This window comes from Hylobates moloch, unplaced genomic scaffold (assembly GCF_009828535.3).
Source record: "Hylobates moloch isolate HMO894 unplaced genomic scaffold, HMol_V3 SCAFFOLD_4, whole genome shotgun sequence".
Taxonomy (NCBI): domain Eukaryota; kingdom Metazoa; phylum Chordata; class Mammalia; order Primates; family Hylobatidae; genus Hylobates; species Hylobates moloch.
Genome location: NW_026652279.1, coordinates 37,418,737 through 37,436,337, shown reverse-complemented (window position 1 = coordinate 37,436,337; position 17,601 = coordinate 37,418,737). Strand labels below are relative to the sequence as shown.

Below are 17,601 nucleotides of genomic sequence, written 5' to 3'. Positions count from 1 at the left end.
TTTGCCATGTTGGCCAGGCTGGTCTTGAACTCCTGACCTCAGGTGATCCACCTGCCTGGGTCTCCCAAAGTGCTGGGATTACAGGTGTGAGCCACTGTACCCTGCTTAAAAATACAATTTAAAACTCAGTTTCTCAGTTTCACTCACCACATTTCAAATATTCAAAAGGCACCTAGTGGCAAATCAACTGGACAGGACAGACATAGAACATGTCTGTCATCACAAAAGGTTGTACTGGAAAGCACTATACTAGATCTTTTAGTTATGTCCCACATCTCTTCTGCTGTGTTCTGTGCTTCTATTTGCTTTTCTCTCTGTGCTTCAGTGTGCTCTTTTCTTTTCTTCCTTCTTTCTTTCTTTCTTTCTTTCTTTCTTTCTTTCTTTCTTTCTTTCTTTCTTTCTTTCTCTCTCTCTTCTTATTCCTCTTCCTCCTCCTCTTCCTCTTCCTCTTCCTCCTCTTCTTCCTCTTCCTCTTCTTCTTGTTCTTCTTCTTCTTTCTCTCTCTCTTTTCTTTTCTTTTTGTGGAGTTTCACTCTTGTTGCGCAGGCTGGAGTGCGGTGGCACGATCTCGGCTCACTGCAACCTCTGCCTTCCAGTTTCAAGCGATTCTCCTGCCTCAGCCTCCCGAGTAGCTGGAATTACAGGCGCTTGCCACCCCACCTGGCTAATTTTTGTACTTTTAGTAGAGACGGGGTTTTACTGTGTTGGCCAGGCTGGTCTCAAACTCCTGACCTCATGATCTGTCTGCCTTGGCCTCCCAAAGTGCTGGGATTACAGGCGTGAACCACTGCACCCTGCCCAGTGTGCTGTTTTCTATTGATTTGTTTTCAAGTTCATTCATCCTGCTTGCTGCTGCATCTATTCTGCCATTACACTCATCCAGTGAATTCTTAAGTTCAGTATTATACTCTGCAATTCTAGAATGTTCATGCAATTCTTTTTATAAATTCTGATTCTCTGTTGGAGGATTTCATTTTTTAATCCATTTTGTCCCTTTCCCCCCATTTTTTTAAGATGACAATCATAGTTATTTTGAAAGCCTCGTCTGCAAATTCAAATCTGGATCATCTTCTATGGCAATTTTATTGTTTTGATTATCAGTAACTTTTCCCTGTATCTTTATATATCTTGTAATTTACACTGTATAGTGGATATTGTAGATGATACACTGTAGAGGCTCTTGTTAGTTTATCTTTCCCTAAATATTTTAAAGTCTTATTCTAGAATACAATTAAATTACAAAAGATTATCTTGATCCCATTGAGCCTTGGTTTAGACTTTGGTATGGTAGGTATATTTTTATCTTTTTATTAATCCTAGGGTATAGCCCTTGTTCTAAAGATGTGGCTCTTATTCCTATAGCTTGGTGTTTCTGGGGTCCCAAATGAATGCCCAGAGAGCTCATGAAAGCCCCTCTACTCTGTTTGAATTAGAACTCCCAGCATTTCCCTAGCACTGTGTGACCTCTAAAATTTCTGTTTAGCTCTTAATATGCCCCACCTCTCATAGCTGTTCTCTGCTAGACTTTCTGGAGTCTTGTCCTGTATATGCAAAGCTTGGGATTTGGCTAAGGACCTGAGGGAAATTTTAGTGAAGATTTTAAGGTAGCTCCTCTGCATCTCCCTCCACTGTAATATCCTGTCACCCAAATCTCAACCTCCTTACCAGTCCCTGAACGCTAATATCTGTTTTTTACATCCATCAAGACTATTGCTGCCCTCTGCTCAGCTTCTACTTCTCTGCTCCACAGTTAGGAAAATATCCTCAGGGAGAAAGCTGAGGTGAATATGGGACTTACATTGTATGCTTTCTGTCTTTCAAGGATCATTGGTCTATATTGGTTATTGACCAATGCCTTTCAAATAGCTAATAGACAGTAGGGTTAAATCTGATACCAGCTACTTAGTCATGGACAGACCATAAGTCTCCACGTGAACATTTTAAATAAAAATGCAAGTATATTGAGGTTACCTGGAGAGCTTCTATGGAATCGGAAAATCAATGGTAGGGCCTAGGAAGAGATCTATATCTATATATATATCATATATCATATATATGATATATATTTATCATATATATGATATATATATTTATTTTTTATTTATATTTATGATAAATATATCATATATGATAAATATATATCATATATATCATAAATATATATATTTTTAATTTACATATATTTAATTTTTATGTATTTAATATATATATTTAATTTTTGGTTTTTTGAGACAGAGTTTCACTCTGCCACCCAGGCTAGAGTGCAGTGGTGTGATCTTGGCACACTGCAACCTCCACCTCCTGGGTTCAAGTGATTCTCCTGCCTTAGCCTCCCCAGTAGGTGGGACTACAGGTGCCTGCCACCACGCCTGGCTAATTTTTTGTATTTTTATTAGAGATGGGGTTTCGCCTTGTTGGCCAGGCTGGTCTCGAGCTCCTGACCTCAGGTAATCTGCCTGCCCAAAGTGCTGGGATTAGTAGTGTGAGCCATCATGCCCAGCCAGGAAGTTATATTTTTTAAGAAAACATTTCAGATAGTTCTAAATTAAGGCTATGTTTGTGAACTACTATGGTAAACACTAGGGAAATGAGTTTCCAAGAAAAAGAAGTCAGCATGGGCTTATTTGGTCAAGAAAGGCATCAGGAGGAGATGAGACTTCAACTTTGAAGGATGGGAATAATCTGGAGATTTGAGTGTGGGTATTTCATGGTGGGGGGAAATGTGGACACCAATATAGGGATGGAATGAGCATGATATGGTGTGTCTGCATGGCAGTGAATAAAACAATTTGACTGCAAAAGGTACTTGGAATAGGACTGTGATGTGAAATAATAACATAGATTTGGACCAGTCTGGGGTTGGGAGAGGCCTTAAATACCTGGTTAGGAAGATTGGATTTTTCATTATAGGTATCAGCAACAATAGGGTTTGTTTTTTGTTTTCTTTTTATTATTTTGACTGAGAGAATGACATGGGAAAGCAATGTATTAGTGCAGTGAACCTGATGGGGTCAGATGGCTTAGTGTAAGGGACAGAATGGAGTAAGGGGGCCAAATAGGCAAGTATTTGTAATTTATTATCTGGGTAGGGTGGGCTGAGGGATGAGTAGCAGTAGCAATGGAAGTAAAAGGCATATTGCAGAGTTATTTGAGAAAATAGAGAAAAAGTTGAGTGCTGAGGGATGATTAGCAGTAGCAATGGAAGTAAAAGGCATATTGCAGAGTTATTTGAGAAAATAGAGAAAAAGTTGAGCTCTGAGGGATGACACGAAGATGTGGGAAGACAGGAGATGTTAGTTTTGAGGTGCTTGTGGAACATCAAGAGGATATTCATATTGAGTCCATAGATACTGTCTTAGTTTGTTTTCTGTTGCTATAAAATAATGCCTGAGACTAGGTAATTTATAGAGAAAGATTTATTTAGCTCATGGTTCTGGAGGCTGGGAAGTCCAAGAGCTTGTAGCATCCTGTGAGGATCTACTTGCTGCATCATAACATGGCAGAGGGCACCACATGTTGAGACAGGGCAAGTGTGCTAGCTCAGGTTCCTCTTCCTCTCCTTCTAAAGTCACTAATTCCATCATGGGGGGTCCCACTTTGATGACCTCATCTAATCCTAATTACCTCCTAAAGGCCTCCCCTCCAAATGCCATCAACATATGAACTTGGGGATTAAGTTTTCAACACATGAAATTTGAGGGCACATTCAAAACATAGCAAGCACTGTGTGACTGTAGATAGTCCAGGATTTAAGTGTATATTTGGGAAACAATTTAATGGTTTAAAAGCATGACTTTTGGAGTTATGCAGACATAGATTTGAGTCTTTAATATGCCACCCAGAATGTGTGACCATGACCAAGTTACTTAATCTCTCTGAATCTGTTTCTCTACCTAAAAAAAATAAATAAATAAAAAGGTGGTGATTATGGCATCTATTACTTCATAAGGCTGTTATGAGGATTGAGATAATGTGTATAAACCTCATTGCGTAGAGCCTGGCATGTATTTATTCTTGTCAGTTATCTGGGAAGTTATTGTTAGAGAGCATTATGAAACAGGAACTTGCATGGGACACTAGATTCCAATTTATCTTCATCGCTTACAAGCTGTGGGATCTTAGCCAATTTATTTGGCTTCTTAATACTGAGTTTTCACCATGTTTAAAATGGAATTAACAACACCTTCTTTGTAGCATTATTATGAGGATTATGTGACATAAAGTATGAAGGCTCTTGGCACAGGCACATGAAATAAGAAATAGTATTAGTGTTGTTGAAGTTGTGGGCCCGGGTGGATATTCACATGGAGAGGGTTTGATGGATGAAGGGTAAAGGGCTGAGGTCCATCTTTAGATTGTCACAATAGGCTGTGAAGGACACAAAAGGAAGCCACAAATTGGCAGCCAGGGAAGTGGGATGTAAGTTTAGATAAGTCAGGGTAGGATTGGAGGATTGGTAAGCTTTCAAAATTAGAGTTTTCTTATCATTTTTGTCATGCTGAGACTAGATATGATGTGTCAAGGAAGAAAATTCAAGTATGTGAAAACACTGATTCTCCAGAGAAAATGTTCACAAGTCTAGAGACTTGTGAAAGCAAGAAGAGACGCTCATCATGTCTGCAGCCAGATGGGCTGCTGCTGAAAATTACCTGGTCTTTGGGGGGCAGACAGGGTGGAATTTCAGAAAGGACTGCATCTGATTCTGACATGAGGTCAAAGTGAATGAGAACTGACAGAATAAAGAATTCAGAAACTAGAAAGTGACTGGTTTTCATCGTGGGTGTCAGCTCAAAGTAGTAAAAGCAACCATATTTTAAGGGCTGAAGGAGGAAATGGATGGAGGAAAAACAAAGGCAGCAGGGGCAGAACACACTTCTGAAAGTTTGGTGATGAAGAGAAGGAGAGACAGAATGAAGCTCTGAGCTCATTGGAGGGTTTAGCCGCAGGGTTAAGGGCATCAACTCTGGAACGAGACCTCCTGGGTTTGAAACCTTGACTCTGATGTTTATTAGCTGCGTGGCTTTGGACAAGTTAATTAATTTCTTGGTGCCTTAGTTTCCTAATTCATAAAATGGAGATGATGATATTGAGGGTTAATATTGGAGAGATAATTGTGAGGTTATTAGGATTAAGTGAGTTAATATATATAAAGTGCTTAGTACAGTACCTGTCACATAGTGAGCATTTAACAAATCTTAGTTGTTGCAACTGTCATAACCATCATCATCATTGATGTTACGGAGATAACATTAACATATCATGGAGATAAATTGTTATGGAGAGAAGTGAAGAGGAAGAAAAAGAAGACAAGAGGCTTAGTACTGTTGTAGGTATAGTTTGGCTCTAAAATATGAGCACAACACCTACCAGGGAGTCTTCTTAGTTCCTACTAAACACTCAGATTTATGAGAGTACCATGGGCCATCTTGGGTACTGATCTACTGAGAATGATATAAGATGGGGACCACAGCTTGCCAGCAGAGCAGTGCTTGCAGCAGTTCAGCTCAGCCATCGGCTTAGGTGCAAGGAGGTAAGATCTGCATTGGGCAGCTGCAGGAGCTGCCTTGGCTTATAAACTCCATGCCCCATGGGAACCAGTATGTTTGGTAACAACTCCGTTGGCACAGCTTCCAGAGTTTCTGCAATGAACATTGCAGTTATAAAAATCACCACCTCAGCGATGTCCAAGGTCTGGTGTACCCATCAGGTATTTGCAGTTCACTTACAGTTCCTTCCAATCAAGATGAAATTTGTGAAGCAGGGGATGTTTTTTTTTTACCGTAAGAAACATGATTTAGCAACATGTTGGCACATACCATCTTTTATCTGTTTTCAGGGAAGCTGAACTTGGATGTTAACTGAAAGTCAAATTACCATGTAAGAGGGGAAAGGGTTTTGTTAACCCTTTGCTCGTAGTGGGATATCTGGCTATTTTACAGAGAAATCAGACCTGTTCTAGATTGTGAGCAACATGTAAGGGTGTTAGACATGGGATTTGAGATTTAAGGAATTTGGGTATGGAAGGTGTAAGAAATGAGTTAGGGGATCCGTAGCATGTTTACAAGTCAGAGACATGGCCTGGTCAGTGAGATGTTTGGCATCCTGGCCAGTTACTGAGGATACAGTGAAAGTGTCTCCCAGGTAACCAGGCTGTGCTGTCCTTCCTTGAGCAGACTGGATTTATGACAAAAGACAAAAATGGCTTCTCTTTTACACAATATATAAAACTATGCCAACTGACATGCCAAAAACATGAAGGAAACAAGCAGAGCTTCAAGAGATATTTATTACACCTACAGCCTCTCAGGCTCACATCCCAGCTGCCTCCCCTGTCTGTAGATGTCTGTGTAATGATCTCTTCAGAACCTGAATACCCTGTGGCCTGCAGGGTTTGCAGGATACAAAAGAAGTGAGGTGTCACATTCTTTCAGTAAGGAATTCTTGGAACCTGGAGATAACTCCACATTTTGGGGTCCTTTATGTTTTTTTTTTTCTCTCTCTCTACCTTTTTTTTTTGGAAAACTATCAAAGCTCAATCCTAGGAGAGTGGATAAATGAAAACCAAGCAGGGTCTTGAGGGTCCTGGGCCAGAATACACACACATGAGGTCTGTGTGTTGCCCTATTTGCACAAGAAAATGTGTCCTGGGTCAGTCCAAGTTCCATGAAAGCAAAATTGTAAAGTGGGGAGATTTTACCTTTGATTCTCACGTCTATTTTAGGGCTTCCCTCCTTCTCTCTAGGACCTCTCTGCCACTTTGTAGGATCTCATCCCTGGGCCATGTTCACAAAGGACCTTGCCCTCTTACTAAACTGTTTTTATATTCAGGATAAACTGATTCCAGGAAGGATTACATGAAAAATTGCATTTTAATAGGCATCTCACCTAAGTGAAAAACTGTTAAGAGCCAAAGGGACTGAGTCTCTAATAGTGAGAGTTGAGGTGTGGCAGAGAGTGTGGGGAAGAGAGAGTCTGGAAGCAAGCCAAGAGGAAGTAAGATTCCCTGGTCAGGCCACCCAGGGACAGCAGGGAGGCACCAGTGCCCTCAGGCAGAGCCCCGAGAGGGTGTCTGGGCCTCTGAGTGCGTGGAGATGGAGGTGGTGGGAGGATGGACAGGCACCTTTGGGCTGTGTCTATGCAGTGCTCTGTGGTCACTCTGGGGGTGCATGTCTAGGTGGGTAGGCGGCGGATGTGTTTGCATATGAGCTGCAGGTGTGATTCCCCATCTACTGCAATCTTAAATTCATACCTTTCATCTGTTTTTTACTATAATGAAAACATTTGGGAAATATGTGCAACAGAATATATGCTCATATGCAGATTTCAAAATCTATCATATATGTAGCACTTAACAAAGCATTTTCATAGCCATCATTTTATTTGAATCTCCCTGATACCCTAAAGTTTAAGTAGTTTAAATTGTTACCCACATTTTACAGATAAGGAACTGAATTTCAGACCAATGATAAAACTTGTCAAAGTTTATACAGCAGAGTCTGTACTGATTTGAATTCTGTTCCTTGCCCTCTGACACTCATAAAATTTTATTTTGGAATTGACTGGGCAGCTAGTTTCCCAGATATAACAAGGTTCACCTGCAAGGAGGTTGTTAGTTCTCTCTAGGGCACAAGGTTTTATGGATGGACCACTGTAGTGTACACAGGGTATAGTGAACATGATTGATATTGGGATGTGTGTATTTAGGCAAAGAAAAGCCATTGGTTGTCTTGTGTCCTCTTAATCAGCTCATCAAAGCTGAATATGAACATATTTAATACCAATGTAATCTATAATTAGAGTATAAAATACTAACAATGGATAATAAGGTGGTTTGAAAGTTAAAACTCCAAATCAGATGCTATTGCTAAATTTGGCAAATTAAGGAAAGTAAACATAAGATTCTTAATATACTTGTCCTATGAAATAATTTATGCTTCTTAAAAAAAGAACAATAATAACATTTTAGCTATTCCTATCATTGAAAGGAGAAAAAGGTTTCTGTTTGTTTTCCTAATTTGCATTTAAATAGATTCATTTAACATTTACTGTATTAAGAACTAGATTTGTATATTTTCACTGGATTTTAGCCAGCAGAAAAAAAAAATTACTTAGCTTGGTTAAAAACAAAACCCCAAAAGAAAAGGAAAAAAAAAAAACCCAAATGACTTACATGTAACATCTATCTTCTTAATGAGACTAAACTATGTTGATTTCAAAGAGATACAATTTCATTATTTAGACATGAACTTTCCTCTTTGTAGAATTTTTTTTGTTATATTACACTTTGTTGAACTCACCATTTGTGGCTTCTCGAAAAACAAAGACAAGTTTGAAGGCACTTTGGAGATATTTTTAGTTTAAAATGTCCTAGCTGGAAGGGAGCTTAGAAAGAGTCCACTTATCTGGAGACTAGCAACCGAATAACCTATGACCAACTCATAGTATTCATTCATTCATTCAGTGAGTATTGAGAGAACTAGAGCTATTTGAATCAGCCATCCCCAGACACCTGGCACTCCATCTTGGTGGGGCAGGCAGTGGAGGAAGAGGAGAAGAAAGAGGAGGCAGAGAAGGAAGAGCAGGCTAGATATTGGCAGGGAAATGTTCCCACTGAGGAATAGCACCTTACCCCAGATGGAGTACCAACAATGCCCTTTCAGCTAACTTTTAGGGATAACTGCCCTGGGGAGCTCAAGCAGAGAAAGTCTTACAGCCATATGAGTAGGAGGCAGGGCAGGGTCCCCAAAGCATGCAATGGGCACTCAGTGAATGTAGCCTTGGGTAGAATGAATTAAATCTACACCCTGGACTTTACTTCCCTGAACCTTTTCCTGCCTGTGAAGTGGGCCTGATGATAGCACCTTGTGGGATTGTTTTATGGATGCAATGTAATGATGAAGGGTGAGTGGACATTTTGAACTCTAAAGCATCACACAATTGTCAGGGCTGAGACTAAGAAGCTTCTCTTCTTTTTTTTTTTTTTTTTTTCTTTTGAGATGGAGTCTTGCACTGTTGCCTGGGCTAGAGTGCAGTGGCACGATCTCGGCTCACTGCAACCTCTGCCTCCCGGGTTCAGGTGATTCTCCTGCCTCAGCCTCCCAAGTAGCTGGGATTACAGGCACACACCACCAAGCCCAGAAGCTTCTCTGGCTATAAAACAATGCCATTTTTCTCACTGACATTATTTTATTCAAAAAGATAGAAATGTAAGTTGTAGCAATGAATATATCTTCTGATCCAGGAGAATCAACAAAATTATTTTTTATTTTGGGTGGAAAAAATGCATTCTATACATTTCCAAATTGTGCCTATTATAAACCAGGATGCTTACCTCCATTCTGCAAACTACTACCTCTTCAAATGAGGAGAAGATCAGAAATGAAGTGACTTTTCCACAGTCTCATGTGGAGTTAGTGACAGAGCTGGGCCTGGAACCAGCATAGTCTTCATTTCACTTGACTGTATATATACATGTACATGCATGCATTCATGCATGCACACATTCTGCCTCTGCCGCCAGTTCCACTGAATGCAACAGAGATGACTATGACCCTTGCAGACAGCCAGCCTTGCAAGGGTGAGGATTATATGCAAGTAGGCAGCAAGTTTAGGTCCAGAGAAGACTTGTGATTGTCCCTTAGGAAACCTTGATTCCTGACATCACATGAGAACATCTAATCCCCAGAGCAGGTCTTTTTCTCTCTACTGAGATGTGTGTCACCTCTTTGGAGCACCACCTCCAGTGAAAGCTAAACTTTTCCAGAATGTGCCAGACCCCAGTGACAAGCTTGTATGCTCCAAATGTAGAAGGCAAAATCAGTTGGGATGGCATGGGCACAGACCTCATTTTATAAGAAGCTGATTCAGCAAGGTGCACAGTTCCTTCGGCACTCTCAACTCTCACCTGTCTTTAACTCATTTTTATATTGCTTTCCACCCTAATTGGCCTGTGTTCGGCTTTCCCTACTCTGTAGTTGAGGGATCTGGTGCCGAGCAATCTAATCATTCTGGTGCCAGCACATAACTCATCTGCTTATTTGCATATCTAAGTCACCATTTAACATAACATACAGGGAAGGTCACTAATCGGCCACTGAAACATCCAAGAAAGTGTATGGAGTGAGTGCTTTTCATCACAAGTTCTAAGGACTTCAGGCATTTCAGACTTTCATTAACTTTATAGATTCTTTTGTCAATAAAGAAATGAGTAATTATTTTAAAATAGGGCTGGGAGGCAGAATTTTAAAGATAAAAATTACAGAATGAGAGTCCTCTAAATTCCTGTCTTCTTTTCCTTCTTGTCCTTAATAATAATTAAAGAAGAAAAAATAAAAGCCCTGAACAAATGCCTGTGATGTGAGGGTAGCTGAGGCTGGAGGACCCAGGATAGTGCACACAGCACAAATACCGACCCAACCTCTACAGGAGCCCCAGCCTGAAATAAATCCTCTGACACTCAGAAGTAAAGAATGGTCCTTTCGTCCTTTCTTTACTGTTGGTGTAAGTAGATGGAAGTGTAATTCAAAAGGGAGAATAATCTCCAAATCATGCACGTTTGCCTTTGGAAGGTGATGTTTTTATACTTAAGTGTGAGTTGTTACAGCCCTGATGTCTCTCTCCTGACCTTTAGACACAAATCTAACTGCCTACTGGATACCTCCCCTTGAAACTCTCATAGGCCTCCCAAACTCAGCACATCTAAAACAGAACATATTATTTCCCACCCAAGCTTCTTACCTTCTTCTTTAGGCAGCATCTGTGGTGGTACTTTTTATTACCAGGACTCAGAGTGCCATGCCAGAAGCCTGGCTATTCTCTCTAGCTCTTCCCCACCTTCTCCTTTCTAAACAGCCAAGTCCCCAGTCCTGCTCCCAGTAGCTCTCAAATCTGCCAATTTCTCAGACTCTACAGCCACTCCCATAATCCAGGACTCCAGGTCCTCACCCTCGTCAGGATTTCAGTAGCAGCCTTCTAGCCGTTTTCTCTTCCCTTCCAGTCCACATCCCTCACTGCCATCAAGCTCACTTCACACTTCACTACCCAGCTTAAAACTTTCCATCAGCACCTGGCAGCTGACAATGTGTGGTCCAGATTCCCTGAAGCCTGTGTGCAAGGCTCTTTGTGGTCAGTCTGTCCCACCTACCTCCCCAGCCACACCTCCTCCTTGATGTCAGGCTCCAGAAACACAGCTGAGGACCCTTCATTGTCCTGGGACGCAGTGGGCTGTCCCAGTTCTGTCGCTTTGCCTGAGCATGCATCCCACTGGCCTTCACCTGGCTGATTCCTATCTGAATCAAGGCTCGACTCAGGTGTCACCTCCTCTGAGAAGCCTTCTCTGCTCTTCCCCATCTCACTCCTCAAGGATAGATGAGGTGGCCTCTTCTGTGCTCCCTCAACAGCCAATATTCACCTCTATCTTATCAGTAGATGTTTTTTGAGTTGTAATTTTAATCACATTGTGTACCAGATTATAATAAAGTTGTATCTGAGTCCATGTCAACTTTCCACATTAGCCTTTAAGCCACTAATACTCAAGAACCATATTTTAGTCATTTTTGCCTCATGTCACCTCCAGAGGTCCCTGGCACATAGCAGGTGTCCCATAAATATTGGTTGAATGTAATTGAAGTAGTCAATTCACTCTTCTGTTAAAGGAACATAATTGGATAAGGCTGCAGTTCTGGCTCTGGAAAGCTGGTGCAGTCATGGCCACTTCTTAGCCTGCTTCTGTTCTCAGCTGCTTCCTGCTTCACTCTGCAACTGGGCTGTGGCCTTTAGTCCATCCCAAATGGAGTGTGAGGCTTAAGTAGTGCAGTTCTCTTCTCCAAATGTACTCTTTCACACCTTTCCTGGCTTTTGCTGACTTAGCCATTGTTTTTTGGTCCCCAGCATGTGTGAGTCACTGAGCTGAGATGATGAGGAGCCTCGAGCTGTGGCACATTGGAAATGGTTGAGTTTCCAGGTCCTGACCCTCATCAGGATTTCTGTAGCAGCCTCCTAACCATTTTCTCTTCCCTTCCAGTCCACATCCTCCTGGGGAAGAGAAACTGTAAGGGACATGTGATGGCTACCTTCAAATATTTAAAGGGCTGCCTTAAAGAGAAAATAGTAGAATTTTCTGCTCTGGACAGAATATTACAGAAAGTCCAACTTAAACTGGCTTTAATAATAAAGAGGATTTATTGGCTCAGGTCCAAGGAAGTCCAGAGACAAAGTGGAAACCAGACAATGCTCAGCCAGGGCTCTGCCTGCTTCCTGCAGTTGTCTTGGCTCCACTCTTTCTCTACCTATTGGCTTCACCCTCAGGCTGCCAGAAGAATGGCTGCAGCAATTTGAGGTCAGAGCCACATACAACAATACTGGAAGAAGAGAAGCCATAACTAAATAACTAGGATTCTGTTTTCCTAGAAGTTTCTAGCAAACTTCCCTCATGTCTTATTGTACTAAATTGGATCACATTCTTATATCTGAGACAATCCCATTGGTTGGGAAATGTCATGCACTGGTCGGCTTAGGTCTGGTGTCCCAAAGAGCCAGGGGTTCTGGTCAGCTCGCATTGAAGTATGTGAGCTTCTTGGAAGAGGGCTCGATACCTAAGTGAAAACCAGGGTATGGAGCTAGGAGGAGGAAGATGGCTTAATGCCCACTGTGCTAGCACCAGTCGGTACTTATACTATGCTTAAAACCCTCATCTTCTGCTTCCCAATGGGTTATAGCAGAAAACCTGGAATTGTGAGGCTGTAGAGTTATGAGAAAAGCTGATTCACTTCAGAATCAATTCAACATTGTGTGTGGCTGGGCAGTGTATAAGGGGGGCAGGGGAGAGTAAGGATGGCCCTGTTGCTTCCTTCAAAGATTTCTCTCTTCTACTAGTGCAGCAGGAGATGCATTAAGCCTCCCAGCTTGTCTCCTCAGCACCTGTCCCTAAAGCAAGCATGCTGGGAATGGTAAACAGCTTCCTCTCCCATCTCCCAATTATCTCACTCATTTTCTCTTTTTCCCTTAGGCTCTGTAATGCAACACAGTGGCTGCTGGTGGGTTCTTAAGCTAAAAGTGAGGGCTCTCCTGAGAACTCAGGCTGTGGCCCACCCCATTAAGACCCTGAGACTCAGAACAATAACTGGTTCTCACTGAGCACCAGCAGGAGAGCTTTTTCCCCTTCCACTAGCTCTGAAAGTTTTGCCCTATTCGACCCATGACCATTCTGATTATGCTGTGCCTTCTTGTCCTCTCTAGATGTTCGACTGGATAAGCCACAACAAGGAGTTATTCCTCCAGAGCCACACGGAGATTGGAGTCAGCTACCAGTATGCCCTTGACCTCCAGACGCAACACAATCACTTTGCCATGAACTCCATGGTGAGCTGAGGGGCTGTTCTCAGCACTGCCTCTGGGAGTGGGAGAGTGGGGAGAAGGGGGAGGAGGGACAGAAACAGACTTTCCACCCGAGGAAGAACTGTGAACATGTGGACCCTTTGGTGTTCCATTTGTTGGAATGGGGATGAGTGCAGGGCATGTGGCCAGCCAGCTGTTCCTGCAGCAGATTATGCCTCCAGATCCTGCTTTACACAGTGAAAGAATGTGCCCCGGGTTGTAGGAGGCATTGGCTCAGCTCAAGTCTAGAAGGGCGAGTTCCACCAGTTCCACTTCACTGACTTAGCCAACGTTTTTTGGTCCCCAGCTTGTGTGAGTCACTGATCTGGGATGGTGAGGGGCCTCAAGCTGTGGCACATTGGAAATGGTTGAGTGACCCAGGGCTGTTTAGACTGGGAAAGAGAAACCCTAAGGGACATGTGATTTTTGCCTTTGAGTATTTAAAGGGCTGCCTTAAAGAGAAAAGGGTAGAATTGCTTTATGTTTGTTTAGAAGGCAGAAATGTTCAGGGGATGGCAGTTTGAGGGGGAGGCAGGATGTGGCTTGGAGCAGGAGGTGGGGTGGGATGCAGTGGGAGACAGTGAGCTCTCCATGATGAGCAGTGTTCAGGCAGATGCTGAACACTCAGAGAGGGATGTTTGCTACTGTGTGGCCAGATGGAACTTACTTTACCTCTCTATGCTTCAGTTTCCTTATGTATAAAATGGAAATAATAATAGCTACCATATAAGGTTGTTGTAAGGATTTAATGTGTTAACTGTAAAACAACGAGAACAGTGCCTGGCACATAGTAAGTCATCAGTAAATGCTCGTGTTATGATAATAATAAGGATGGAGGAGTTCACTCCAGATGACCACTCTTATCCCTCATAAACCTAACACTTCGGGATATACTTTTGTTTTCTTGCGTGGCTACCCCAAGATTTTATTTCAAAATTGTGTCTGCTCCTTGAAGCCATTATATTTCAAACTCCTGCAGCCTAAGAATGCCTGTCTCCTCCACCAGCTCTTTCTACTTGAATTATTGGTCCAGAAGAATAGCTCCACCATTCCTCATATATCTGAAAAACAAAGACAGCTTATCATTGTAGCTGGTGACGTTGGGAGTGGGGCAAGTGTTAGAAAAACAGAAACAAGGTGAATCACAGAGACCAAGAAGGAAGAGAATTTCATTTTCTACCAGGCTCTTTTAAATATGCTATGCACTAGAGTTAACACACTGGAGAAGAAATATTTTAGGTTGGTGCAAAAGTAATTGCGCTTTTGCCATTACTTTTAATTAAATAATTCTGGCCTCAAGTTGTTCACTGTCTAGCTAGAGAAAGAAAACTAGATAATCATGGTGCAGCTTGATATGTGCAGTGATAGAGATATGCTGAGTTAACTAAGAACCTTAAAATCTCAGTGGTTGAAAACAACAGAGATTTGTTTATTGTTCCTACCACACACCCATCCGTAGCTTGTAGGAGCTCTGCTTATCATAGCCACCCAGGGAGACCTGGGCTGATGGTATAGCCACAAGCTCAGATCTGCCAGCTCAGATGCTGCCAGTCTTGCCAGACAAAGCATGTACCCAAGGACATGTGCTGGACACACGCTGGCTCTGAAACCCTCCAACTAGAAGTGACACATTTGCTAACATTCCATTGGCCAACACCAATCACAGAACCGCGTTCAATTTGAAGTGGCTGGGGACATTGTGCAGTCCTATCACGTGCTGGGAAGGAGAGAGCAGGATGGTTGTGAACAGCTCTAATGACTAGCACACTGAAGGATGTTAGGTAGAGGTGAACATCATGAGACTTGCATAGAAAGTTCACTCTGGCTGCAGAAATGAAGGTTGTGAGACCAGGCAGGGAAATCATCAACACTGGTTGTGTTATCAGTCTTGGCCACAACACAGTCTTGTGTCTTCATCTAAGTGTAAAGACTCATTCTCTTCCCACTGGTCTCCTGTAGATATTTCTCATTTCTGTCTCCCTTTAGTGTAGAGCAGCAAAGCAATTGGTAACAGGTGATTAAGAAGGCGAACTCAAATCTAGTCAAGTCTGATTATTTGTGTGCCTTGTGGATTTTCCCTGGTGAGTTTTACAAATTCTGTGCCAGAATTTTCATGTCATCCAACCGCCTAGCCCTAAGGCAGACAAACTCATTTTAATAAGAAACAAAGACAACCATAATTAGGGAGGTAAATCCACCACCAAGCCCCTAGAAACAGTGAACTGCAAAGTTAAATCAAAAGAGCCTTTGGTTTTGAATTATCAGTACAACTGCTCTTCTCTGCTAGTGTGGATAACTGAGAGTTAACAGCACATCAAAAACCTTTCTTCGGACAGATTTACTGTTGAAGTCTCCATTTTTTAGGACAAAAATAAGGGAGGAAATTTACTGAAGGGAAGTATCTTCTGGAACTGGGAGAGAGAAGAGAAGAGATTTAGTATACAACAGCCAATTAGTGTGTCCCAGCCCATCTTGTAGCCTCCCTCACTGTGAATGCACACAGCACTCAGAGGCCTCCTTGGCCTGATTAGGGTGGATCTCCTCTCTGGCTTCAGAGTAAGGGAAGGGAAATCCCAGGGTTTTTGGATCAAATTGCCTGTGCGTCTGTGCTTGATAAACATGGCCTGGTGCCTTTGTTAAATGGGAGGTTTAAGGTTTGTTATTAAAAGAAACTTGCTGCAGAGGGATGTCAGCATCCCAAGCAGGTGAAAGGAGGGAATTACAGCTTCCTTTTCTCTGGCCTGGGTGATGGATGTTGCTGCCAAGAAACACATGTATGCAAGTGGCTACTGCTCGAACTCAGTGACTACAGGAATGATCAGTTATTCAGGGGAAGTGGGAATGTGGATTGTTCTGTAGATTCACTGCAGCGTTTCTGTTCTTGGAAATTATACACACACATATACATATACCCACACATCCATTCATGTAAATGTAAATATAGCATACTTTGTTTTAGGCTGCAGGTAAGTCTTTTGGTATTGAATCTTATTTTACCACACGGAAATAGGCCAACGGTTCCTTATGTTTCAGGTAGTTCACAGATCCCTTTGAAATCAAATGAAGGTTGTGAATCCTCTCTTCAGAGAAATGTGTGCATAAACACATTTTTAAAGACAGTTTCTGGAGATTCAGGGGAATTCTAAAACCTGTCAATCAACCTCCCCAACTTAAGGTTCTAAGAACCTTATCACTTCTTTATTCACTCATTTAACAAATAATTAAAGATCAGACATTGTATTGGATACTGAGCATATAGTGGTGAACAAGACAGAGATGATTATGTCTCATGGAGAGTGCAGCGGAGAGATAGATGTTAAGTATATAATCTCACAAATAAATATATAATTACGAATGATAAGTCTTATGTTGGAAGAGTAAGGGATGTTATGACAGAGTTTAAGAAAAGGGCCCAATTTAGATGGGGGCTGGTCAGGTCAGGTACATTTTTCAATCAACAATCTGCGTTGACTTAATGTTGATTGTTCATTCATTGATGGAAATTAATGGCCTGTGAATTGAAGTAACTCTATAATGTACCAAAGAACTTATAATTTAAAGAAGTCCTAGGTATATCATTTTGTCGATGAAAATGATCAACTAATAACTTACCTGTTCTGTTTTATTTTCACATGTCAAGTGTTTATACATTGGTTGAAGACCCAATTCCAGCAAAGGTGACCATTACTGAGAGTATTAATTTGCTAGGGCTGCCATAACAATGTCATGACAATGACTGGGTGGCTTGAACAACAGAAATTTGTTTACTCACAGTTCTGGAATCTAAAAGTTCAAGATCAAGGTGATGGCAGGTTTAGTTTCTCTTTAGGCCTCTCTTCTTGGCTAGCAGATGGCTACATTCTCACTGTGCTGCCACATGGCCTTTTCTCTGTGAGCACACACCCCTGGTATCTCTCTGTATGTCTTAACCTCCTCTTTTTATATAAAGATACCACTCAGACTGGATTAGATCCCACCCTAATGGCCTCATTTTAACTTAATTACCTATTTAAACACCCTATCTTCACATGCAGTCACTTTTTAATGGTACTTGGAGGTTAGAACTTCAACATATAAATTTTAGGGCTCTGCAATTCAGTCTGTAATAAAAAGAAATAATTGCATATCATTAAATCACAGAAGAAAAATCAGAAATTTTCTAAATTTTATCTATGAATTGGTGCCAGGAGAGGCCATCAATTATTAACATACCAAGAGTGTGGGAGT

At 41.7% G+C, this 17,601-nt stretch overlaps 1 protein-coding gene across 19 annotated transcripts in view; it reads left to right on the top strand.

Moving 5' to 3' along the window:
- Nucleotides 1-17,601, top strand: part of KALRN (kalirin RhoGEF kinase) — a 695,573-nt gene that overhangs the window by 249,525 nt on the left and 428,447 nt on the right. For all 19 annotated transcript variants that reach the window (XM_032149952.2, XM_032149957.2, XM_032149956.2 and 16 more), the window contains exon 6: nucleotides 13,237-13,359. In XM_032149952.2, the coding sequence (XP_032005843.1) occupies nucleotides 13,237-13,359 (123 nt within the window). The remainder of the gene's footprint in view (nucleotides 1-13,236; nucleotides 13,360-17,601) is intronic.